The sequence below is a fragment of the Pleurodeles waltl genome, chromosome 10 (genome assembly GCF_031143425.1).
Source record: "Pleurodeles waltl isolate 20211129_DDA chromosome 10, aPleWal1.hap1.20221129, whole genome shotgun sequence".
NCBI lineage: Eukaryota > Metazoa > Chordata > Amphibia > Caudata > Salamandridae > Pleurodeles > Pleurodeles waltl.
Window position 1 is genome coordinate 34,916,776 of NC_090449.1, and position 25,979 is coordinate 34,942,754.

Below are 25,979 nucleotides of genomic sequence, written 5' to 3' on the forward strand. Positions count from 1 at the left end.
TGTACCAAGGCCAGTGTAAACTACTAAAGATGGTCAAACTAACTGGCCAGGGACAAAAACATCCCCATTCCAGAGTTCTTGGGAAAGAAGCAATGGAACAATTCATCTGTGGCCCTCACTGATCCATTCAGGCCCAGCTAGCACTTTAAGCAATGGCGAGTGTAGGGTGTGAAGCTGAATCCCTTACCATGCAACTACAGGCATCCCCATGCTTTGCACTTCCAAACACAATGCATGCCAACCCTAGGCATCCCAGTGTTCTTCCTCTTATTGTAAAACTATGTGTGACTCTCACATCTTAAACAAATGTGTCAACCATATACAACCCAATGTACATAGACTCATTGCAAACAATGTGCCAACCCAAGGCAGCCCAAACAATGCTATCTCGTAGCAAACACATTTGTCAATCAAAAACAGTCCAATTATTGTTTCAGGCTTAGGCAGCTCAGTTCAATTCTGTGTTGTAATTTTCTGCACACAGCAATGTCACCAGGGTCGGATTGGGGACTCAGAACAGCCCTGGGGAAAATGATAAATTCAGCCCCCATGTACAGACATGCTAAGGCACGTTAGAATCAGAGCAACTCTTTCAAGTTGCCGGCAGTATTGCGTAACATGCACCACCACTCCTGGAAGCCAAAACCAGCCTCCAAGTGTCAAAACAGGCCTCCTGTGACTCCAGTGTCCTCGGGGTTTGCCCGCTTGCCTTTCTGGCCATTCCAACCATGAATGTGACCATCACTTGGGTCTCTCCTGGTGCTGATTCCCCTAAACTTCTTGTCTCTTTTTCCAAGGGCCCTGAATGTCACCCACAACCTCACCAACAGCCAGTTACTTCAGTAACTCCCAACTTGAGGGTATCTGTGACAGAGTGAACGCACCTCTTGGAGCACCCTGTTATCACGCTTCTTAAGTTCATTACGGTCTTCTTGGATATCATCACCATAGCTGTTTTGAAGGGAGCACAAATCCTAAAATAATGAATTGGTGGGCAAGATCATGAAGAATTGGGATACAGACAGAGTGATTACCAGTGGCTGAGATTAATTCAAGCAATACACCTTTCTTTTTTGGTTGTATATTTCTGTTTTACAAATTAAGCACCTCCTCTGCATGGAGCACAAGAAAACAAAAAGCTTAATGTTGGTGCAAATGTGGCAAGTCCATATGAGGTATAATAAGGAAAGCAATCTAATGAACACCAATCCTACAGGTACCCTTTGCCCCACACTACTCCTTGACAACGAGTTTCCACCCCTCAAAGCATCATCAGTGGGCAAAGGGCTGGATCGTAAGTGACACACAGTCAAACGGGCCTCCATCTTTTTGCATCCATGATGGGCGTGTGCCAACAGACATCTCCACAGCAGCAAGACACAATGATGATTTTCTCCCTTTTGGTCAAATCCAGTGGCCATCTTGAGGGTCCTGAAAAGTGATGCTACCCCTAAAAAAGAGGATGTCCTGAGTGATTTCAAAGGCTTAAAGAAATGGTTTACTACAGACTCTCTCTTTTACTCTCTCTCTCACACTCACTCATTTAGACCTGACCTGAGAGAAAAGACCTATGTCTGCACTCATGACAGCCTCCCTCTCTCACCCAAGCCAAAAGTAGGGGTGTTGTGATCAAGACGGTGGTTACCCATGTTGATGTTATCTCATATATCTGATAGGATGGAGGTAAAGTGCCTACACAGGATCGGGACGGTGTTAAACCTCCAGCATTTATGCAAAATGTCCCTAAATGGCATCAAAACACAATGCTGAGATAAATAGCAATTTCAAGGAAATAAATGATGTGGAGTTGGGAGTAAAATACAAAGGATAAAGACTTACTAAACAAATTCAAGGTGCAGTACAAAAGGCAAACATATTAGTTGAAATGCAAATCTAGTCGATATAGAGAATTAGCTTAAGGTTCATTCATGTGCAGCAATATATATGACATCAAAACAAGCCAAAAATATTCTAAGTCCAGATCATGAGATAAACCAACAAGAGTTCAGCCTCCAAAGGTGGGGGGGAGTCAGAAGACCGGCTCACTTTCAAAATGCATCATTTTTACAGGCAAATCCACAGTGGAAGCCGAAGGAAATTGCACAGTCAGCTTAGGGGGACCAAAGGTGCAGTAAATTGACAAATCACAATACGGAATTATACAATGTCACCCAATGACACCATTCAAGCACTAACCCCTAACTGAACATTAATATGCCCTATTCTAACCTAATGTCTTCAGCGGTAGCAGTACAAATCTAGTTACACAAACAATGCTGGACTTATAAACAACGATTCAGGCAAGAATAGCCTTGAATGTTGAAAAAGGCTTCCTCAGTAGTTCTTCGAGAACAACACGTCAACACAGAGCATGAGGGCACATTCTGATTGCACGCGGTGTCAATGAATAATGAAAATACGCATCATGGCTGCGTTAAAATTCAAGATGGAAGTTAGGCCTAGTTTGGACCTAGTTTAGCCAAGCACAGGAAAATAGTGTTATGTTTATTGCTGCATTTTCAGTTTAGTGTATAAATGTTAATTATGTGTGAATGCATAGTTTATTAAATGGAAGTCAGTTTTGTCACCCAGTACCATGTTAAAAGATGAGTGAGATTGTCTGTATGTCCTTGCCTTATTGTCAATTTATTTCTCCTCTTTCAGAACTGAAGCAGCACAGAGACTCAGAGTGATCATCTCTTGCCTGTAGATCTACAAGCATGTGGCTACTGCCGGCCTGCCTTCATTGGCCACATTGGATGAGTCTGGTTTGGTGCTTGGAAGCGTCAGTATTCATGACGCGGGGGCAGCAGACAACCCAGCCCCACTCCATCAAGATAGACGGAGACATTACACTGGGGGGACTCTTTCCCGTCCATGCCAAGGGACCGGCAGGGATCCCCTGTGGGGAGATCAAGAAAGAAGCGGGTATTCATCGCATGGAGGCCATGCTCTACGCATTGGACCAAATCAACAGCGACCCCGATCTCCTGCCCAACATGACGCTGGGAGCTCGAATTCTGGACACCTGCTCGCGAGACACCTACGCGTTGGAGCAGTCGCTCACCTTCGTCCAAGCATTGATACAAAAGGACACGTCGGATGTCCGCTGTTCTAATGGGGAGCCACCCATCATCAGCAAACCAGAGAGGGTGGTCGGGGTCATTGGGGCCTCCGCTAGCTCTGTCTCCATCATGGTGGCCAATGTTCTGCGTTTATTTGCAGTGAGTATTCCAAGAAAAGGTAGGGTGGTGTCTGCACCGGTGCAGTATATGATGGAACTGGTCCATTCTTAGCCCACAGTCGCATGAGGCCAGTGGTCTAGCTGTTAGCGCCATCGAAGCTGGTTTGCTGTCAGTTGCCCAATAAAATAGTTTATGGTGCTACTGAGGAAGTTGTAGGAAACACTAACTTGTTGCCATAAAAACAATTTAGGAATGAGTGTGCAGAGCTGCGGGACAACTGTACAGACATGGGGAAATGTCAACATCACATGGGGTCTCAGTTTACTTAAAGCAGAGGGACCTTGATTGGCCACAAAGGTGGCACAGGGAGGTGGGATCTGAAGAGGGGAGCTTGAGGATATTTTGGTAAATAGCAGTGTAATTTGAAGACTGAGGGGAAAAAAGACATCAATTGTGCATGATGAAAGAGGGCCTGGGGGAAATTCCAGTTCATCACTTGTAGGTGACTTTTGTTGGATCCAGATGTTAGGATGTGGACTTTTACACGTTCCTATGGAGGAACTTTCAGTTGATTTTGTTACATGTTCGGGCTTTAATACTTTTTAATGGTGTACATTGGTTTTAGCGGGTATTTTTTATTTCCCAGCGGAATTTGTCTGCAGGATATACATAGGTGAACGGCCAAAAACACTAGGAGGAAACACATGTTTAAACATTGCAGTTGAAGCTCAGTGAAGGTTGTCAACTTTATCTTCTTGGCTGGAGTGGAAGAGGTGATGGGAGTTAATTGTATGTGAACCTTTATTTGCGAAACAGTTTTCCTGCTAAAATTGTTTTTATCATTTTTAGCTGGAGCGTGCAAGCGCTCTGACGTTTTGTAATCTATCTGAGGGCTTTTAACCACACCCACTGCACGCCCATCACTATCACTCGTTCGTGGATTTGCCATTCAAAAATCCTGTGCTATCATTGGTAACTGCTTTATGTTTGTCCCTCCTTGGGGCAGTTTTGTTACCGCCTTGGCCATCGACCCTGTTACATTGATAGTTGCACTTTTGCCCATATGTTTGATTGCAGCAAACTTCTTTGTCCTTTTGTGTCTCTCCTTCATGCTCATGGCAGCCGTGACGCTTTGAATCGGCTTGCTTATGTCAACTGTTTTACTTTTCATTTTTCAATTTATGTGACAAGAAAAGTCCAGTTAGGAATTTACAACGTTAATAGCTCTAACTCCAGCAAACAAGAAACCCATTGTATTGCAAATGATTTTTTTTTTCTGCCAGAAACCTACTCGTAGGTAAAATCTTCTCACATAACTAGTGTTTTAAGTCTCACATGCTTCGTGAAGTCCAGAAAGATTGCAAAATGTAAAACTTCAGAAGGTTATAGAGTAAAAAGCTTTGCAATTCGCACTCCCCTAAAACACAGATTACAACTGGATCAGGTAGAACCTGTTTGTAATCAGTTCATTTTTGGCTGGACGGTTCATTAGATTAAAAAAATATGTTATTACCCAATCTAATTTAAACCTTTTGCAACTGACCTAATTGAATTTCAACCAGGGGAACACACACAGAATGGAAATACAGGATACCATCTTTGTTTTTTTCATGTACAGATTTATTTAGTGGAACTACAAAGAGCATGGTATAAATCACAAAACCAATGTTGTTCAGAAAAAACAACACTCAAAAGTGAAACAAAATATGATAATTACAAAAAGTAACAAAAAGTGCATTTTTCTCCGATACTTTGGAGAATTTGAAGGTCAGACTCTGGAGGCACTGAAAAGGAAAGACATTTTTGACCTTTTGGAGTGAAGGCAGGAGCAGCCATAGTAGAGAAGTTTGTTTTGTAAAGTAGGAATGTCGTCCAAGGGGGTTGCAGAGATGAGGATGCTGACATTGGGTGGATCACAGCACGTGAGCCTGGGAGGTTCTGTTCTAGGGCCTGGGCCCGGGATTTTACTGCTGCGATTATTGTGCTTCTGCATCTTTGGCAGGGCTGATAGTTTGTGTGCACTGGACCCCTGGTGGAATCTGCTGCCTTTTGCCAGAAACTGAACAATATTTGTTGCAATCTTCAAAGGTCCCTTTAAAACACTACAAAAGGACACAAAAACAAAATTAACTCTGTGCAGTGCTTGGTAAAGCGCCACAGAGGATCTTGGAACGAACTGTGGAGCTTTGCAAGCACATTATGTGTCACACGTGTATAATGACACCGTATGTCACACATATTTATAATGTTATGCTAAGGGAGATTAAGCGATATAACCTCAGTCACAAGATATTCAGTCCAATGCCAGAGCAGGGATTAGAACCCAAGACTCCCGGTTCCGAAGTTAGTAGGTTCACCCTCTGACCACATCTCCTCTGGTTGTATTTCTGTCACCGTTGTTGAGTGGTGGACAGGGGCGCAGATTTAGGGGGGTGTCTGGGGTGTTGCACCCTCGTAATTAATGTATTTTCTAATTAATAGTTGGGTACAGGTATTTTCAGATTTCACCAGGAAGTTTTACATTCACACAGACAAAAACGCACACACTTTCAGGCTCTCTGTTTTGAAAGTCCTTGAAAATATTTGGTAATTTCCACAGTGCTTAATTTGTGCTTGTTGTGTCCGGTGCTGAGCACCAGCACTTATTTTTGAGGGCCGGGGCTTATTCTTCTGCCTCAAGCATTTGCTGCGAGCAAAAGACACATATGGGAAAGACAGAGGAAGGGAAAAACGAAAAACCGCCACAAAGGGAGAAAGTAGAAAGCTGCAAGAGTGAGCTGAAGGGGCAGGGAGTGGCTTTATATGGATTGAAGAGGTCCGACGTCAGGATTACGCTGCCTCAGTATCCCATGTTTGCACATTTAATTGCAGCAGCCGCATGTTTAAGAGTAGGGCTTTGGGCACCGGCACCTTTTTATTTACAAATTAAGTACTGAATTTACAAAACTATTGTGTATTCTCTAACTTAGTACTCCTACCAATCAACATGCCACCCCCTTTCCGCTGCCCCTTCGGCCCCTCTCATGCACTCTGAATGTTGTGTAATGTATGTTAACATTATATGCCAGCCAGATTGTTAGAACATCTGAAGCTCACCCCCTTCAGGCTTCCTGACCAAGCTACGCGCCTGGTGCTGGATTCCTGGGTGCCCAGCATCGAGGGTCTTTCTCTTGAGTCATTACTCCTGCTCCGCAGGGGTTTACCATCCTGTGCTAACATGCTCGGGCCTCCCCGAGCCTGAACCCCCTCTGCTAAAGGATGGGTTTGATGGTACCCCAAGGGCACGAGGCTGTGGGGACACTATGAGGTCTAGCGACGGTGGTCCCAGAGCCGTGGCCCCATGGACGAGGGGGCTCTGGTGGGCTCTGGGAGGGGCTAGGGTGAGGGCTCGGACAGGCTGGACAGCACCGCCAGGTTGGTTGCCTGTGGTTTGGCTCTGCAGGTTGGCGGATGCGGTACGTCCGGGGTTTGTTTTTATGTGTTTGTGTTATGTTATTGAATGTGCTTTTTGGTTCTGTTTTACTGGGTCGGTGTGCTGTTGTGTTTTGGTTGTACATCAGCTACAGTGTTTCTGCCTAAATACGTACCCAGGCTTGTCACTTGATTCAGACACGATGCAGCGGTAAATCATTTTTGTGCTTAGTACCTCAGTATTTCCCGCCGTTGTAGCACTGACCCCTGACAAAGGGTTAAAAGAGGATATGTGACAGGTGCCGGTCTGTGACCTGTTGACTGCACCGTGCTGTGTGCTCTTACACAACACAGCACTGTCTGCAGCCAGGCCAGGGTTTTGTAGAGCAGACCAGTGATTCATTTGTAAATAAAAGCATGCAGGTGCCCAAAGCTCTCTTTCGAACGCACGGCTCCGGAAATTAAATGTGCCAGCAGGGAATACTGAGGCAGCGTAATCCTGAAGCCATCTAGGGCTTTTTCAATCCACTTACGGCCACTCCCTGCCCCTTCAGCTCACCCTTGCAGCTTTCTGCTTTCATCCATTGCGACGCTTTCTCGTTTTTCTTTTCCTCCGTCTTTTCTACATGTATCTTTTGATCGCAGTAAATGATTGAGGCAGAAAAAATAAGTGATGGTACCTCGCACCGGAAACCACCGGCTCAAATTAAGCACTGGGGCAGACCCAGGCTGACCTTTTAGCAATGTTGCACACCAGTGCGGCTGCTGTTCCGTGTGGCTAAAAGTTAGTGGCTCGGGGTGGAGTGGGGTAGATTAGGGAAGAGTGAAAAAGGGTAGATCGGAGGAGAGTGGAGTGGGGATAGATTGGAGTGGGATATATTGAAGTAGCGTGCAGTGGGGTAGATTGCGGAAGAGCAGAGTACAGTGGATTGGTGCAGATCGGATTGGGGTAGATCAGTGTGAGGTAGATTGGAGTTGGGTAATTTGTAGTGGAATGGGGTAGATTGGAGTGGAGTGGGTAGATTAGAGTGGATTTGGTTAGACTGGAGTGAGATAGATAGGAGTAGGTAGATTGGATTGGGGTAGACTGGGCAGGGGTAGATTGTGTTAGGGTGGGGTAGACTGAAGTGGAGTGGGGTAGATTGGAGTGGGGTGTAGGGTAGTTTGGGGTGGAGTAGGGTAAGGTAGATGTGAATGGAATATGGTAGTATGAAGTGGAGTGGGGTAGATTGGAGTGGGGTGTAGGGTAGTTTGGGGTGGAATAGGGTAGGGTAGATGTGAATAGAATATGGTAGTATGATGTGGAGTGGGGTAGGTTGGGTAGAGTAGAATGAAGAGTGGTAGACTGGGGTAGATTGGAGTGGGGTAGATGGGGTAGAGTGGAGTGGGGTAGATTGGAGTGGGTAGATTGGAGTGCGGTAGATGGGGTAGAGTGGAGTGGGGTAGATGGGATAGAGTGGAGTGGGTAGATTGGAGTGGGGTAGATGGGGTAGAGTGGAGTAGGGTCTATTGGAGTGCAGTGGGGTGGAGTGGAGTTGGATAGGTTGGAGTGGAGTTGAGAATGGAGAGGAGTGGAGTGAAGTGGGGTAGATTAGAGTGGAACGCAGTGCAGTAGATTGGTGTGGAGTGGGGTACATTGGGTGGATTAGAGTAGGGCAGACTGGAACGGAGTGGGGTAGATTGGAATGGTGTGGATTGGGGTGGAGTGGGGTAGATTTGGATGGAGTATGGTAGATTGGAGAGGGGTAGATTTGGTTAGAGTGGAGTGTGGTGACTGGAGAGTGGTAGAGTAGAGTGGGTAGATTGGGGGAGTTGGGTAAATTGGAGTGGGGTGGGGTAGATTGGGATGTGGTGGGGTAGACTGGAGTGGGGTGGAGTGGGGTAGGGTGGGATGAAGTGGAGGAGGGTAGGATAGAGTGGGATGGAGTGAGGTAGAGTGGGGTGGGGTGGGAAGAAAGGGGGTAAATTGGGGTTGAGTGGAGTAGATTGGAGTGGGGTAGATTGAATTGGCATAGATTGTGGTGAAGTGGAGCAGACTGGAGTGGGATCGTTTAAAGTGGGGCAGATCGAGGTGGAGTGGAATAAGATATATTGGGGTAGATTGGAGCATAGTGGGGTACTGTAGGAAGTTGGCTCTGTATATACTATCTCAAAGTAAGAGATAGTGTGCACAGAGTCCAAGGGTTCCCCTTAGAGGTAAGATAGTGGCAAAATTAGATCATTCTAATGCTCTATTTTGTGGTAGTGTGGTCGAGCAGTAGGCTTATCAGAGGGTATTGTTAAGCATTTGTTGTACACACACAGGCAATGAATGAGGAACACACACTCAAAGACTTAACTCCAGGCCAATAGGTTTTTGTATAGAAAAATATATTTTCTTAATTTATTTTTAGAACCACAAGTTCAAGATTTGAAGTAAATACATAAAATGCAAGGTACTCCACACAGGTAAGCTAGGAACTTTGAATTAAAGCAATATAATGTACAGTTTTTGTTAAAATGGCTGTAAGCTATTTTAAAAGTAGACACAGTGCAAAAATCAACAGTTTCTGGGGGATGTAAGTATTGGTTAGATTATGAGGTAAGGAAGACACTTACAAGTCTCAGTTCCTGGGCATAGGCAGCCCACCGTTGGGGGTTCAAGGCAACCCCAAAGTTACCACACCAGCAGTTCAGGGCCGGTCAGGTGCAGAGGTCAAAGAGGTGCCCAAAACACATAGGCGCCTATGAGAACAGGGGTACTTTGGTTCCGGTCTGCCAGCAGGTAAGTACCCGCGTCCTCGGGGGGTTTTGTAGAGCACTGGGGGGACACAAGTAGGCACATAAAACACACCCTCAGCGGCACAGAGGTGGCCGGGTGCAGTGTGCAAAGCAGGTGTCGGCTTTTGTATTGGTTTCAATGGAGGGACCCAGGGGTCACTCTTAGCGGTGCAGGCAGGGCACAGGGGGACTTCTCGGGCCAGCCACCACCTGGGCTAGGCAGAGGGTCGCTTGGGGGTCACTCGTGCACTGAAGTTCGGTTCCTTCAGGTCCTGGGGGCTGCGCGTGCAGTGCTTGGTCCAGGCATCGGGCCCCTTGTTACAGGCAGTCGCGGTCAGAGGAAGCCTCTGGATTCTCTCTGCAGGCGTCGCTGTGGAGGTCCAGGAGGGTCGTCTCGGGCTACTCATGGGGTCGCAGTCGCCTCGGAGTCCTCCCTGTGGTGTTGGTTCTCTGGATCTCGAGCCAAAGGGGCGTTGGGTGCAGAGTGTGAAGTCTCACGCTTCTGGCAGGAAGAGTGAGGGCATTGAAAGTTGCAGAAAAGTTGCAAGAATGTTGCTGGTTGTTGAGCAGACCCGCTGCTCATGGGAGTTTCTTGGTCCTGGGGTTCAGGGCAGTCCTCTGAGGCTTCAGAGGTCGATGGTCCCTTTTGGATGCGTCGCTTGTTGCAGGTTTTTGAGTCAGGAGACAGGCCGGTAGGGCTGGGGCCAAAGCAGTTGTTGTCTTCCGTCGTCTCTGCAGGCTTGTAGGTCAGCAGTCCTACTTCTTAGTTCAGGTTGCAGGAATCTGATTTCCTGGGTTCTTGGGTGCCCCTAAATACTAAATTTAGGGGTGTGTTTAGGTCTGGGAGGGCAGTAGCCAATGGCTACTATCCTGGAGGGTGGCTACACCCTCTTTGTGCCTCCTCTCTGAGAGGAGGGGGGCACATCCCTAATCCTATTGGGGGAATCCTCCAAAGTTAAGATGGAGGATTTCTAAAGGCAGGGGTCACCTCAGCTCAGGACATCTTAGGGGCTGACCTGACTGGTGGGTGACTCCTCCTTGTTTTTCTCATTATCTCCTCCAGCCTTGCCGCCAAAAGTGGGGGCAGTGGCCGGAGGGGCGGGCATTTCCACTAGCTAGGATGCCCTATGGCGCTGTAACAAAAGGGGTGAGCCTTTGAGGCTCACTGCCACGTGTTATAGTTCCTGCAGGGGGAGGTGAGAAGCACCTCCACCCACTACAGGCTTTGTTCCTGGCCAAAGAGTGACAAAGACACTCTTCCCATGTGGCCAGCAACTCGTCTGGTTGTGGCAGGCTGGCAGAAACTGGTCAGCCTAACACTAGAAGTCGGATTGGTATTCAGGGGGCATCTCTAAGATGCCCTCTGGGTGTATTTTACAATAAATTCCACACTGGCATCAGTGTGCATTTATTGTGCTGAGAAGTTTGATACCAAACTTCCCAGATTTCAGTGTAGCCATTATGGAACTGTGGAGTTTATGTTTGACACACTCCCAGACCATATACTCTTATGGCTACCCTGCACTTACAATGTCTAATGTTTTGCTTAGATACTGTAGGGGCATAGTGCTCATGCATACATGCCCTTACCTGTGGTATAGTGCACCCTACCTTAGGAATATGAGGCCTGCTAGAGGGGTGACTTACCTATGCCACAGGCAGTGTGGGGTTGGCGTCGACTTAGTCTTTTTCTTCTTACCAGCACACACAAGCTGTGAGGCAGTGTGCATGTGCTGAGTGAGGGGTCCCCAGGGTGGCATAAGACAATGGCAGACCTTCCCTGGAATCAGGGCCCTTGGTACCAGGGGTACCATTTACAAGGGACTTACCTGAGTAACAGGGTTGTGCCAATTGTGGAAACAAAGGTACAGTTTAGGGAAAGAACACACGTGCTGGGGCCTGCTTAGCAGGGTCCCAGCACACTTTCACTCATAACTTGGCATCAGCAAAGGCAAAAAGTCAGGGGGTAACCATGCCAAGGAGGCATTTTCTTACAGGTACATACAGAAGAGTGGCGTGCAGTGGATTGGGATAAATCGGAGTGGAGTAGATTGGAGTGTGTGGTGTAGATTGGAGGAGAGAGGAGTAGACTGAAGAGAAGTGGGGTAGAATGGAGTGAAGAAGAGTAGATTTGAATTGGATTGATTGGAGCGGAGTGGGGTAGGCTGGAGTAGAGAGGAGAAGACTGTAGTCCAGTATGGTAGATTAGGGTGGAGTGGGATAGAGGGAAGTGGAGTAGGTTGGAGTGGGATAGATTGGGTGGATTATGGTAGGGTAGACTGGAGTGAGATAGATAGGAGTGGGGTAGTTTGGAGTGGGCTAGATGTGGGTAGATTCAAGTGGGGTAGATTGGGCAGAGTGGAATGGAGTGTGGTAAATTAACCGACAGTGGAGTGGGTTAGATTGGGTGGATTGGAGTTCGTAGATTGGATTGGGATAGATTGGGGTAGAGTGGTGAGGGGTAGATTGGAGTGGAGTGGGGCAGAGTGGAGTTGAATAGATAGGGGTAGACTGAGATAGATTGCAGAAGAATGGAGTGAAGTGGGGTAGACTGGAGTAAAATGGGGCAGATTAGGGTGGGATAGAGTGGTACATTGGGTGGATTAGAGTAGGGTAGATTTTAAATGAGTGAGGTAGATTGGGGTAGGGTAGATAGAAGAGGGGTCATTGGAGTGGGGTAGTTTGGTAGATTGGAGTGGAGTGTGATAGATTGGAGTGGGGTAGAGTGGGGTGGGTAGATTGCAGTGGGGCTGGGTGAAGTGGGATGAAGTGGGGTAGGCTTGGGTAGAGTGAGGTAGATTGGAGTGGGGTAAATTGGAGTGAAGTGGATAGGGATAGACTGGAGTGGGGGAGATTGGGGTGGGGCAGACTGGGAAGGGGTAGATTGGAGTAGGGTAGATCGGGTGGGGATGGGGCAATTGGAGTAGGCTGGGTTGGGGTAGAGTGGGTTAGATTGGAGTGGAGTGGGGTAGATTTGAGTGAGGTAGATTGGAGTGAAGTGAAGTGGGGTAGATTTGGGTAGAGTGGAGTGCAGTTGATTGGGGTAGATTGTAGTGGGATAGATTGTGGTGGAGTGGAGTAGATTGGAGTGGACAGGTGTAGAACTGAGTAGAGATGAATTGGATAGATTGAATGGGGAAGACTGAGTGTAGTAGGGTAGATTGGACTGCAATGGAGTAGACTGGTGTGGAGTGGGGTAGATTGGGCTAGAGTGGACTGGGGTAGATTGTAGTGGACTGGGGTAGATTGGATAGTAGTGGAGTGGAATCAGGTGGATTGGGTTGGAGTGGTTTAGATTGAGTTAGTGAGGGTAGATTGGAGTGGGGTGGGTAAATTGGGGTGGAGTAGATTGGAGTGGAGTCGGGTAGACTGGGTAGATTGGGGTACATTGGAGTAGAGTGGGATAGATTGGAGGGAAGTGGGGTAAGTAGTTTGGAGTGGAAGGGCGTAGAGTGCAGTGGCATATGTCGTGGAGTAAGTGGCGTAGATTGGAGTGGCATTGAGTTGAGTGGAGTGGAGTGGCGTGGCATATCGTAGATTGGAGTGGCATCTCATAGAGTAAAGTGAAGTGTTGTTGAGTGGAGTGGCGTGACATAGAGTGGAAGGGCATAGAGAGAAGTGGCCTAAGGTGGAGTATGCATGGTGTGGTAGCGCACTGCAATTAGAGAAACACAATTAAATGACCATTACACTGGGACCGAAATACGGTTTTAGTGCATGCAAACAATAATGTGTGCAAATGTCACCCCCAGTGTATTGATGTGTTTTGATACCTATTCAAATATTTGTTTCCAGCACACTTCGGAACGACAAAAAGAAATTGCTTCATTTGTATAAATTCTGATATAATCTGAAACATGAGCACAGTTCATTTTTGTGTTGTGTGCCAGAAAACAAATCCCTTCCTCTCTTACATGGGTACTCAGCAGAATTGTCACATAAATTCACTCACTTTGAAGTCAGAGATAGAATAATAAATACCAAGCTCCCTGGAAGAGACAGCCTCACATGTGACCTCTGTGTTTGAATGCCCAGCAAAAAGGACAAAATAAGAACAAGATTTAAAGGCCTGTTTACCTAAATCGTTTGTAGAACAATACAGTAAAAAGGTTTGGGCAATGGGAGGGGAGAGGGACGAAGTCACGCTGGACAGCCTACAGCAAATAAAAACAGTAAATAGAAAGCCAGAAAATGTGAGTTACAAACCACAAAGCCGATGCTAAGCAATGGCGAATACGTTCCTAGGTCAGCTTTCTGAATGTCCCCAAGATGTCTTTATCAAATCAGACAGCTTCAACCTAAAAAGGGGCCAGATGTGGGGGAAGTGCAGCATTTGGCTCAATGTGGAAAAGAACACACGGTGTAAGATATTGTGAAACCCTTGGAAGGTATTTTAGTCTGTTATAAAGTAACCCACCACCCTCACATGGTCTTCCATACTCACATATCCTTGAAGATGTAATGAACTGGATTTAGAGATAGGCCACAAAGGGAGTTGAGTGTTCAACAATGTCTCCTCTGCCCTGGGCCGCCTTACCCACACAAGAGGGGAGGACAGCCTGTGTTCAGACCATGCATGGATACTCGTGCCTACAGCATGTGCTTGGATGCACAGACATCTGTCATGCATGCAATCATTCAGAGAATAAAAACTAGAATAGTGATATTGACTCAAATGTGAAAGAGTTGTGCAGGTGTGTGGTAAGGGAGAAGGGAGCAAGGGAATAGATGGTATTTCTCTGATATAAGAGAAGCAGGCAGAGGTGGCATGCGTCTCTCTTTGGTAGAGTGTAGGCACATTGAACCCTGGCTGCAACAGCAGCATCTGCCGCTGCATCCGGGGACCGGCCACACATATTCAGGCACTCCATGGGACCTGATACGCACAACAGTGCACCTCTGGTGACCTGACATGCATACCCTAGCACTTCTGAGGACCTGACACACACACACCCATGTACTTTGGGGACCTGACACGCACACTCATTCACTTCAAGGGGCCCGAGATGCATATCCACGCTCTTCGGGGGACCTGCCACGCACACCCATGCACTTCTGGTGACCTGACACGCAGTCCCATGCACCAGGAGGACCTGACATGCATGCCAAAACCCTTCTTTCAAAGTGTGGCTGGGTTTGAACTAAATGATGGCAACCCCATATTTCCAGACTTTTTGCACATCCAGGGATGACTCAGCCTGGAGATAATCTCTTATGTACAAAGATTTGCATTATGCTTGTGTAACCTTTCTAATGGAGACCCAGCACAAAACCCAGTTTGGTATTTAAAAACCAACCCAAATGGCGATTTGTGTTGGTTTGTAACCAAAAGTAACGCAACACGCAATTCAGCTCAGTACGCTGCAGTGTTTCTCACAGCACTTGAGGCGGTCAGATTGGTTGTTCAAAGTAACCTGGTTGAATTTGCCTTTTTTTCAAAATAAAATAAAACAGTTAAATTCAAAGAATACCTCTATAAACTACTTTGTTCATAATATTATATTGTATTATATTATACTGTAGCATTTGTATAGCGCTTACCACCCCTATGTGGGACACTGAAGTGCTTACCCACACGAATAGCAGGTTACACCGTGTAGGGGGTGTGGTTGGGAGGGTGCTGTCTTTGTTTTGTGCCTATATGGGAAGTGTTTTCATATTGTGCTGATGACGACTGAGGTGTGGATCTCGTGTTATGGGATGCAGTGCCGGCCAGTGTGAGGGTATATGAGAGATAAACGTGCAAATTATAACTATAGTAATGACCAACCTGATTAGCCACAGTAGCAGTGGGAGACTGGGTACTGATACACCAAGAAAAGGTGGGTAATCAGAGAAGGCCAGTAATCCATATAGTGACATGTGCCTGGGAGAGATCCTGACTAATCGGATAACAAAAGGGCAAGAATGAGAATTGGTAACATGAGCAGTAGCCACAACATAGCCATGCAACCTTTGTTTCAAAGGCAGGGGCACTGCCTATTGCTGAAAAATACACCCCATGAGGGAGGAGGGGTGTGGAAGAGCAATCATGACTGGCAACCTTAGTAGAAATGGCCCAAACTTTAAAATTCCCTGATTCCACCTACTACTCCCAGACTCAAGGAAGCCATAATTTTGAGCAGAGGTTGATGCCCAACCCTCTCCCAGTCACTCAGAGGTGGACAAACACCGCTCGTATCAGCCTTAGTAGAATTACAGCTCAGACTGTAACTAGCTGGGCACTTTGCACATATGAAGGTGAGAAACAAACTTCTTAGTAGTTTGCTGTCCTGACAGCGCAGGAGGGAACCCGCTTGCTTTGCGTTATTCTGCTGACCTCACCTCGACAAGCCTGCCCAGTAATGTTCTTGGATTCCAGGGACCCCTGTGTTTTTTCTAGTTTACATACGGAGGCATCCTCCTGACCTAGAATTTCCTCCAAGAACAACTTCCATTTTAATTATTAGTAGTGAATGACATCTTAAGGTAAAAGAGAGACAATGCGGTTAAAGGAAACATAGGCCGCTTGCATTATTTTGGGTACGACAGCAGCATGGCCCAGATTTGGTGTTCTCAATTTGATCAATCGCGGCCCAGCTCTTCTCTGGTTTGCAAGCCTTTTTTATAGTTGTCTCCACAAGTAAACTTCCCTTACACACTCCTTTCTCTGTCCCTGCACTCTATTCCTACCCCCACCCATTACTTCTGCCCTCACCTCACTTCAGAGGCCTTTGAACTAAAACGATTATAGCCAACAGGTGTCATTGGCTGCCCTGGCACACTCCTTATACAACCCCTATGAAGCCGGATCCAGCCGGCACAGTGTGTTGGTTGAGTCTACTGGATACTGCAGCCTTGGTTTGCCTTAGAAAAGCAGAGCTTTTGGTTGTTTTGTCCATCCAAGAACAATGGTTTTGGGCAACACATGCACGTTGTAGTGAAAAATTAGACTACCTTACTACTTTACGGCTTGCCAGTATGTCCTGGGCTGGCCTCATTGATGCTTGTGCACTTGCTTACATCCTACTGACCCTTCAGATTGTAGGCTGTCTTTATCAGCATTAGAGGATGTAAGTGCTCTGAGGCACGCCAGCAGGAAAAAAGCAAACTGCCTCCTACCACATTCAGGTTTGTTGCTGAAGGAAATCCTACTTTTCAGCATGGTCACTCCAAATTTTTCTCATTTTGCTGGACCCTATATTTTTGTTGGCTTTAAAACTCTGTGCACTTTACCCCAGCTAACTAGTAGTAAAATGCCTGTGTTCTCCTTTTAATCATCATTAAATTGTCTTACTCATAATTGGCACATTTAAGTATATAGGTAAGAAATCCTGGATGTTAAATGCCACTTGTGGACTGAAGGACATAATGTGCCATCCACTACAGTGGCAGTGCAAAGATGGCTTAAGGCCTACCTCTGTAGTCTGACTATACCAGTGCAAAACATGCAGTATGACCTTTCTAAATAAATCCTTTGTCAGGTAAAAAAACACCCTTTTAAATATTAGTAAGTCACTGCAATGCAAGTTGTGTAGCCCACAAGGTAGGGTGCATGGAATTTGAAGTGGGACGTGTAGAAAATTAATATTACCGTGCCCCTACATTAATAAAATAGCTAAAACACATTTTTTGATAATTATTAACATCCAATTCAGTGGTGAAGTCAGATGTGTAATAAATATTAAGGAAAAACAACTTTTTAGAAAGTTACACTTTATCTGCCTGAACTGCCAGAAGGCAAATTAGCCGAATCCTCCAGTAGCTCTCAGCCCGTGTACATCATTTATTATGTGTAAAAAATGTGTGAAGTGCCTCCCAGGAGCAAACAATAGGTTGACCCGAAAGGGCTGAGATAATCCCCTGAACTCCACAGAATATGCTGGCTGGGGACTTCCTTTTGACAGAACATTGTCAAGGTTTGCCTTACAGGTCTGTTGAGCCACATGTAACACTGAAGGCATACTTGAAAGGGATAGTAGATGAGGTCAAAACAATACTTTTGCATCCACTCTGTGTTTGCCGGAGGTCCCTGCTTTTGTCTTACCAGATTTTATCTCTGGGTTTGTTATGAGGATAGTGTCTGCCTCAAACTGGATTTAAGTGTTAGATGTGGGAGGACACTAGTATTACAATAGTACACGCCCCACACACTCCCCAGACCTCAGAGTTCATGTTTGTTGTTGCTGAAGACTTTTACCATCTTGAAAATGCCCTTACATGTGGCATAGTGCCTTGAGAACCTATGGGTGAGTATCGAGCTCTAGAAATAATTGATTGACTGATTGTATGAAGTCAGGCAAACAGGAACAACTGAACAAATGGTTAGGGTTGGCCCAGGGAACTTTTACTACATTGATTAGAGCATGCCCGTGAGTCACCCTACTCTCTAGATGGTTCCAAGCATAAATGTGACACCTCCATGCACCCACTTCAGAACAATTGTTCCACCTGTGTAAGACAGGAAGAGGACTGGACCTGCTATCTGTGACCTGAGGGGAGCCAGGAAGGACTGAACCTGCTCCCTCTTGAACCCAGAACAAGGAAGTGGACTCCAAGGGTCAGTTGCTGCCTCTAGTGTGGCTACATAGAGGCAACAAGCTGCAAGAGGAGTTGTATGGAAGTACCCAGCTTGTCAGTCAGCAGGCCTGTTTTTTGTCTGTTTGTGGGCCTGCATCATGGTCTGGTGGGCTGGTTTTTATTGCGGATTGCCCTGATATTACTAAAGACATTGCCTGCAGCAAGCACACATGCATGCAGTCTTCCATGTCTGGCAAAACAACTATATAGCGTGTCTTTTGACAAGACAAAAACTGTGCTGAGTTGCAAATGTGGGCCATATTTTTAGTTATCTTATTCATGCGGCCACTTTTGTTTTGATGCCCAGGCCTATTTTCTGTCCCAGCCAGCCCCTGCTGCACACTATTGCGGTCAGGCTCAAGTTGCACCTAGGTTTCTGTCTACTGCGAACATTGACTATCATCAGGGCTTTGTGCTCTATGGCACTAACTCTACCTAAAAGTTTAAACATTCATAAGTTCAGTTCCCACTTTTTGGGCTTTTGGCATTTTGGTGTAATTTTGTTTAATAAATTGTACTCTAGTTTTCTAATTCAATTTGGGGTTTTAATTGGTTTGCATTTTGACTTTATTACTGTTTTGTTACAACATAAATACTTTACACATTGCCCTGAATTAAGCCTGTCTGTTCCATCCCAAAGCTACAAGGGGTTGAGCTCAGATTATTCTATTGACTTTGAGTGTTCACCCTGACAAGGGTTGTGATTATTCCTTGAGGTGAGTAGTCACCCACTACAAAAAATAATCCAATTTCTTGCAGTTGCAGTCTCAGGTTATTCTTTCTAAATCCCAAGCAACTGGTCCCATCCTGCTGAGCCTTTCCTTTGTGAAGGTATGACCCACGATCTGCCTTTATCGGCCTTAGAATCACAAATAAAGGTAGAAAACAATCTGCTCAAACAGGGTGCATATATGAAAAAGATTAGCCAACGCCCTCTCTGTAGTACACACATTTTGAGGGCAGAATTCAGAGGTGTTATGAATGCTCTAGGTCAGTGGTTCCCAACCTGTGGTCTGGGGACCGCTGGGGGTCCGCAAAGCCTTCTTGGGGGGTCCGTGAGAGCCTAGAAAATTAAAAAATATGAACAAATATTGACAAATTAGGTCCCCAGCTTCCAGTAATGACTCAGGTGGGGATCCACGGATTCCCATGATGATTCAGTGGGGGTCCCTGCGTTCCATCAATGTTAAAGTGGGGGTCCACAGAAATCAAAAGGTTGGGAACCACTGCTCTAGGTGTTATTATTTTAATAAGGCTCTATTAGTGGTGGGATCAATGTTCATGGAGGTCTTGCATCCTCACCGTGGCGATGGGGTGAATAAAAAAATGCTGGTTTTCTCTTCTTTCAACAAAATGTGTTTTGGTCTTTTAGAACCCTGACAAGGTCAAAAAGGGTCATATTCAATGAGTCCTCCACCAGGTGCTATGGATTGCAGAAAAGGGGGCACCGGAGGAAATTCTAGTGATGCAACTGCCTCCTTTCCTATCATGGGAAAGACCTTCTCCCTAAAGCTGCTTTAGGTTTTGAGGCAGATTTTGTGGCGGTGCCTACCGGAAATCCCCCAATGAGTCAGTCTGCTGTAAGGCACCTGGCCACTCTGTCATCATTAGAATGACTATCACTGAAAGCACCTGGCCCTTCTGCTGTCATTGATATGATATGATATGATATGAGTGAAATGCATAAAGTGCAGCACGTGCCCGTAGGCGTCAAGGCGCTGTAATCATGGTCTACTGCTCGGTAAAGATGCTGGTTTGGCACGATTGCAAAATGTACTAACTTCCCTATAGGGTAAATAGCCAGGTCTTTAAGACTTTCCTAAAGGGAAGATACATTGTAAGACCTGTGAGATGATGAGGAAGCGAGTTCCAGAGCTTTGATGCCGAGACCGAGAAAGCTTTGCCTCCCCATCTCTTCTTCCAAATTCTGGGCACAGTTACCAAGTTGTGGCGAGCTGAGTGGCGATTCCTCCCAGGAATAAACCAATGAAACACGGCCTCGAATTACAATGACTGTCACTGACAGCACATGGCCCTTCTGCTGTCACTGGATTGGTTATCACTGACTGCGCCTGACCCTTCTGCTGTCACTGGATTGGTTATCACTGACAGCGCCTGGCCCTTCTGCTGTCCCTGGATTGGTTATCACTGACTGCGCCTGGCCCTTCTGCTGTCACTGGATTGGTTATCACGGACAGCGCCTGGCCCTTCTGCTGTCACTGGATTGGTTATCACTGACTGCGCCTGGCCCTTCTGCTGTCACTGGATTGGTTACAACTGACAGCGCCTGGCCCTTCTGCTGTCACTGGATTGGTTATCACTGACTGCGCCTGGCCCTTCTGCTGTCACTGGATTGGTTATCACTGACTGCGCCTGGCCCTTCTGCTGTCACTGGATTGGTTATCACTGACTGCGCCTGGCCCTTCTGCTGTCACTGGATTGGTTATCACTCACAGTGCCTGGCCTGGCCCTTCTGCTGTCACTGGATTGGTGATCACTGACTGCGCCTGGCCCTTCTGCTGTCACTGGATTGGTTACAACTGACAGCCCCTGGCCCTTCTGCTGTCACTGGATTGGTTATCACTGACAGGACCTGGCCTTCTGCTGTCATCAGAATGACTATCAATGAAAGCACCTTGTTCTTCTGCTGTCATTAGAATGACTATCACTGAAAGCTCCTGACTGTTCTCCTGTCTTTGTAATGACTATCACCCTGGCCCTTCTTGCAACACCACCTGTCCTCTTATGGTTAATTTACCCTCATCCTTCCTTTGCTGGTAACACAGCCTGCCTTCTTCTACAGCTGGTAACAAATCTTGTGATGGATGTTATGTTATACTGATGTGTATACCTCACTAATCACCTGAGAGGGTATCCAGGCTGGAGGCGTGCAGGTGTGTAGGTGTGAGGTGCCCAAGGTGCTTACTGGAAGAGCCGGGTCGTCAGCGTCTTGCAGAGCTCAGAAAGTGAGGGGGAGGCTCTGATGTGTTGAGGGAGGTTGTTCCATGTCTTGGGTGCAATGTAGGTAAATGAGCGACCTCCAGTTTTGCTTTTGCGGATGCGTGGAATGTGTGCTAGTGAGAGTGAGGAAGAGCGTAGGTGTCTGGTAGGTTGGTGAAAGTGTATGTAGCTTTGCAGGTGTTCTGGTCCTGTGTTGTGAAGGGCTTCATATGTGTGTGTGAGACATTTGAATTGGCTGCACTTGTGAATGGGGAGCTAGTGAAGCTTCTTGAGGTGTGGTGTGGGTGCAGCGTGGAACGTCGAATATGAGTCTGGCAGTAGTGTTCTGGATGGTCGGGATTCTGTGTAGGAGCTTTTTGGAGATTCCGGCATGGAGAGTGTTGCCGTAGACCAGCCTGATGGTGATGAGTGCTTGCGTGATTGTCCTCCTGGTGTTCTGAGGCAACCATTTGAAGATCTTTTGTAGCATGTGTAGGATGGATATACCCTCCTTGTTCTACAGCTGGTAACAAAGCAGGCCTTCTTCTGATGGCTATACCCTTCTTTTCCAGCTGAAATAAAAGCATGTCCTCGTCTGATGGCTGTACCCTCATTCTTCTACAGTTGGTAACAAAGCATGCCCTCTTATGATAACTATACCCTCATTCTTCTCCAGCTGGCCACACAGACTGTCCTCCCGTGATGACTTTACCCTCCTTCTTCTACAGGTGGGAACAAAGGAGGTTCCCTTCTGATCGCTATACCCTCCTGCCTCTACAGCTGGTAACAAAGCAGGTCATCTTCAGATGGCTATACCCTTCTTCTTCTCCAGCTGATTCCCAAGCATGCCCTCTTCTGATGACTATACCCTTCTTGTTCTTCAGCTGGCCACACAGACTGTCTTCTCCTGATGACTATACTCTCCTTCTTCTACAGCTGGTAACAAAGTAAGTCCACGGCTATACCCTTCTTCTTTTCCAGCTGACATAAAAACATGTCCTCATCTGATGGCTATACCCCCATTCCTCTACAGCTGGTAACAAAGCATGCCCTCTTCTGATGGATATACCCCTCTTCTTCAACAGCTGGTAACAAAGCATGCCCTCTTCTGACGGATATACCCCCCTTCTTCTCCAGCTGGCCACACATACCGTCCTCTCCTGATGGCTATACCCTCCTTCTTCTACAGCTGGTAACAAAGCATGCCCTCTTCTAATGGATATACCCTCCTGCCTCTGCAGCTGGTAACAAAGCAGGTCCTCTTCTGATGGCTATACTCTTCATCTTCTCCAGCTGGTAACAAAGCATGTCATCTTCTGATGGATATACCCTCCTTCCTCTACAGCTGACAACACATCTTGTCCTCTCTTGATGGCTATATCCTTCACCCACTCTACCAGGAACCACAGCCTGTCCTCTTAGGGTTTTTGCATGCTAATCCCTCTACAGTTTGTAATACAGCCTATTCTCTTCTGATACTATACCCTATACCCATGGCAGCTACTAACACAACCTGTCCTTTCCGGATGGCTGTACTCTCCTCCCTTTGCAGCTGGTAGCACAGCCTGTCCGCTCTAGATGGGTACACCCTCCTTCTGGTTTGGCTGGTGACACAGTCTGTTCTGTTCTGGTGTCTATACCCTCTGCCTTCTTCAGCCGGCAAGACAGCATGTCCTCTCTTGATGACTAGGCCCTTCTCCCACTCCCGGAGGAACCTCAGCCTGGCCTCTCAGGGTTTTTACTGGCCAGCCCGTTTACATTTTGTAACACAGCCTGTCCTCCTCTTCTGATGGTAACTCAGCCTGCCCACCCTGAGTGAGTATACCCTTCTCCAGCTCCAGGTGGTAACACAGTCTACCCTTTTCTGGTGTCTATACCCCCTCCTTCTATAGGTGGTAACACAGCCTGTCATCTTGTGATGGCTTGACTCCCCCGTGCAACCAGTGACACAGTTTGTGCCTTCGCAAGGGTTTTACCTTCCACCCCTTTCACCCCAGCAGGCTCCTGTCGTCCATGGCCATATCCCGTTGTTTGATGACCTCCAATGTGATAATCTGTGGACTCCCCATGGTGTTGTATTCCATTGCTACCACTGGAGCCTTAAGCTGGTGACCTTTAACCCCGTAGTCACATCCTGCACCATTCCATGCATACATGTTTCTTAATTTTCGTGGGGAGGGGAGGTTGCTGCATGGCCTGCACCCCTCCCTCCATTGTCTCATACAGTATGCTGTATGCACCCACACAATGCACACACGTGATAGGCTGGCGATGAGGGTCCATAAACACTGCTTTTGGGGGCCATATTTATGGGCTGGTTTTCATGACTCTTGCACCATGCAACATGGTGCAATAGGGAGGCAAACCTTATGTGAGATTTATGAAGCCACGCAAGACCTCTGAAAATCACTGTGTTACATTACTCTGTGCCAGGGAGGTATTTCCATGGGTGTTGCATGGCTGTTCCCACGCAACATCCATGGATTTTGATGCACTCCCAGAATTACAAGAACTTGTCAACCTGCAAATGTGCCAACAAGCTACGCCTCCCCAAGAGAGGCACAGCAAGGAGAAATATCTTTATCTCTCCTCATTTTTACCTCTTTCTATGTGTGCCTCATTTTGCAGCACACAAAGAGGGACAAGCATCTCAGGATTGCTATTGAGCAGGAAGATGTCCCTTCGAGAGCAAAACCAATCCAGCAGGCAATGCAGGGACCTTTGCGCCATGGTGAAAGGGGGTCTGGGTTGGCGCTGGGCTTCAAAAGGGCGCTGGTGCATGGGGAAAGGAAAGGAATGTGCTGTATTGGATAAATACGGGCCATTCCTGGCCTGTCCCTTTGACGCAGGGCGCACATCAAGGAAACTTGTTGAGCTGCTCTGCACCATAAAGCCCATAAATATGGGCCTGGATTTAAAATGGCTACAACAGGACCATGTGGTCACTGAAAGATGGCGACATGGAGGATAGTATAGGGAGAAGCCTCCTTTTAGAGTGCTCCTGATACATCTGGTCATTGCATTGCCCAGTGGCAAATCAGGCCCTGGTTCTGAACCCCTAGATGCCACTCCAGGTTGATTCCACCCTCATAACCCTAGGTCCCTTCCTCTGACTTGTCTGAAAACCTTCAAAGTTTTATATTTCGAGTTAAGCAGTCCATACAAGTGCCTGTGTTTCCAGCTACCTCCCTTGTGTAGTGCTGTCCCTGCTGCACTCTGTGTTGCTGCCTGTTGCCCTCATGCTTCTCTCTGGCCCTACATGTTGCTCCTACTCCCCAGTCCTGGCCTCCAAATTGCCCCCCACAAGCCCTTCTTCTCTTTCACCTAATGCTTTCCCTCCCCACCCCCTGTGTTGCTTCCACCTCCCTTTGCATTGTATCCCCTCCCCCGCACTCTCTGTGTTGCTTCCATCTCCCTTTGCGTTGTATCCCCTCTCCCGCACTCTGTGTTGCTTCCATCTCCCTTTGCATTGTATCCCCTCTCCCGCACTCTCTGTGTTGCTTCCATCTCCTTTTGCGTTGTATCCCCTCTCCCGCACTCTCTGTGTTGCTTCCATCTCCCTTTGCGGTGTATCCCCTCCCCTGCACTCTCTGTGTTGCTTCCACCTCCCTTTGCGTTGTATCCCCTCCCCCGCACTCTCTGTGTTTCTTCCATCTCCCTTTGCATTGTATCTCCTCACCTGCACTCTCTGTGTTGCTTCCACCTCCCTTTGCATTGTATCCCTCTCTCCTGTACTCTCTGTGTTGCTTCCATCTCCTTTTGCGTTGTATCCCCTCCCCCGCACTCTCTGTGTTGCTTCCATCTCCCTTCGCGTTGTATCCCCTCCCCTGCACTCACTGTGTTGCTTCCACCTCCCTTTGCGTTGTATCCCCTCCCCCGCACTCTGTGTTGCTTCCATCTCCCTTTGCGTTCTATCCCCTCCCCTGCACTCTCTGTGTTGCTTCCACCTCCCTTTGTGTTGTAGCCCCTCCCCCGCACTCTCTGTGTTGCTTCCATCTCCCTTTGCATTGTATCCCCTCCCCCACACTCTCTGTGTTGCTTCCCCTGCCCCAGCTCTGTGTGTTGCTCACCCCACACTGCGCTTTGGAAAAAAAACACACCTTTGCACTACTTTAAAAAAATGTACCAATAGCAATCAATGCAGATACAAAGGTGGTTAGAGACCATCTTTCAAGACCTAAATTTGATTTCACTGTTTGGCATAAAAATGTTGGCAGAAAAGTTTGAAGTGACTGCAATGTCCCCTTCAGTTCTTAGTTTGTTGATTTTTCTTTATAAAGGGACTCATTGCGAGTTGCCTGTTATGCTGGGAGTTAACACTGCACATGATAACTATTGGTGCCACATGGTGAGGTATTTACTGTGTGACGCAGTGCCTTCTCATTCCAAAGTCTGCACCTTGGTCTGGGGATAACACAGTTATAGCACACATTTTCAAGTTTTTAAAACTCTGAAACCCAAACTTTGGAGTGGTTTCACCCATTCCCAGCTGGAAATGTTAGAGTAAATGGTATTCGCACCAAACAAATAATGCCAGAATTTGTGTTGGGGGCAGTGTGGTATTTCTGCACCAAATAAATGTGCTGGCCCACCGCTGCCTGTGGAATGATGGCTGAAGGAGTTTTCTGTACCAGCTGACTACCAATAGCTCTTGGCAGGAAGCAGGCTGGTGGGTGGTTCTCTTTCCTTCAGAGTAAGGGTGAATGAAGTCACAAGTCAGTGGGGTAACACAAAATGATGGGCCCCCTTGATAAATGTGATGAGGGGCCCGACATCTCCCAGATCGCACAGATATTCATTGGTCTTGGGCTCAGAGGGGTCCCCCTGAAGGGTTGGGACCCCCTTGTACTGCAGGTGGCCTGCTTGGGAAAGCAGAGTACTTTCCAGAGCACTTGTCTGTTTCTTATTCCGCGTCATTGCACACGTTCTGCAAGGCATGCAATGGCATGTCTTTGGGAGCTGAGGGGACCCCCTCCAACAAAAGGAACCCTGGGGGCCCATCCACATTAGGGGGCTGCAGGGCCTCCGTTGTGCCACTGTCACAAGATGGTTATCCTTATAATTTTTGTAAAATTCTATGGAGAACTCCTAATTTGGTGCACCATGTTATGTTAAATGCATTTG

General features: G+C 47.1%; 1 protein-coding gene across 1 annotated transcript in view; it reads left to right on the plus strand.

Moving 5' to 3' along the window:
* LOC138260997 (metabotropic glutamate receptor 6-like) overlaps window positions 1-25,979 on the plus strand; it is a 202,891-nt gene that overhangs the window by 18,141 nt on the left and 158,771 nt on the right. Inside the window, exon 2 of the mRNA XM_069209587.1 lies at window positions 2,665-3,224. Within this exon, the coding sequence (XP_069065688.1) occupies window positions 2,721-3,224 (504 nt within the window). The 5' untranslated portion in view covers window positions 2,665-2,720. The remainder of the gene's footprint in view (window positions 1-2,664; window positions 3,225-25,979) is intronic.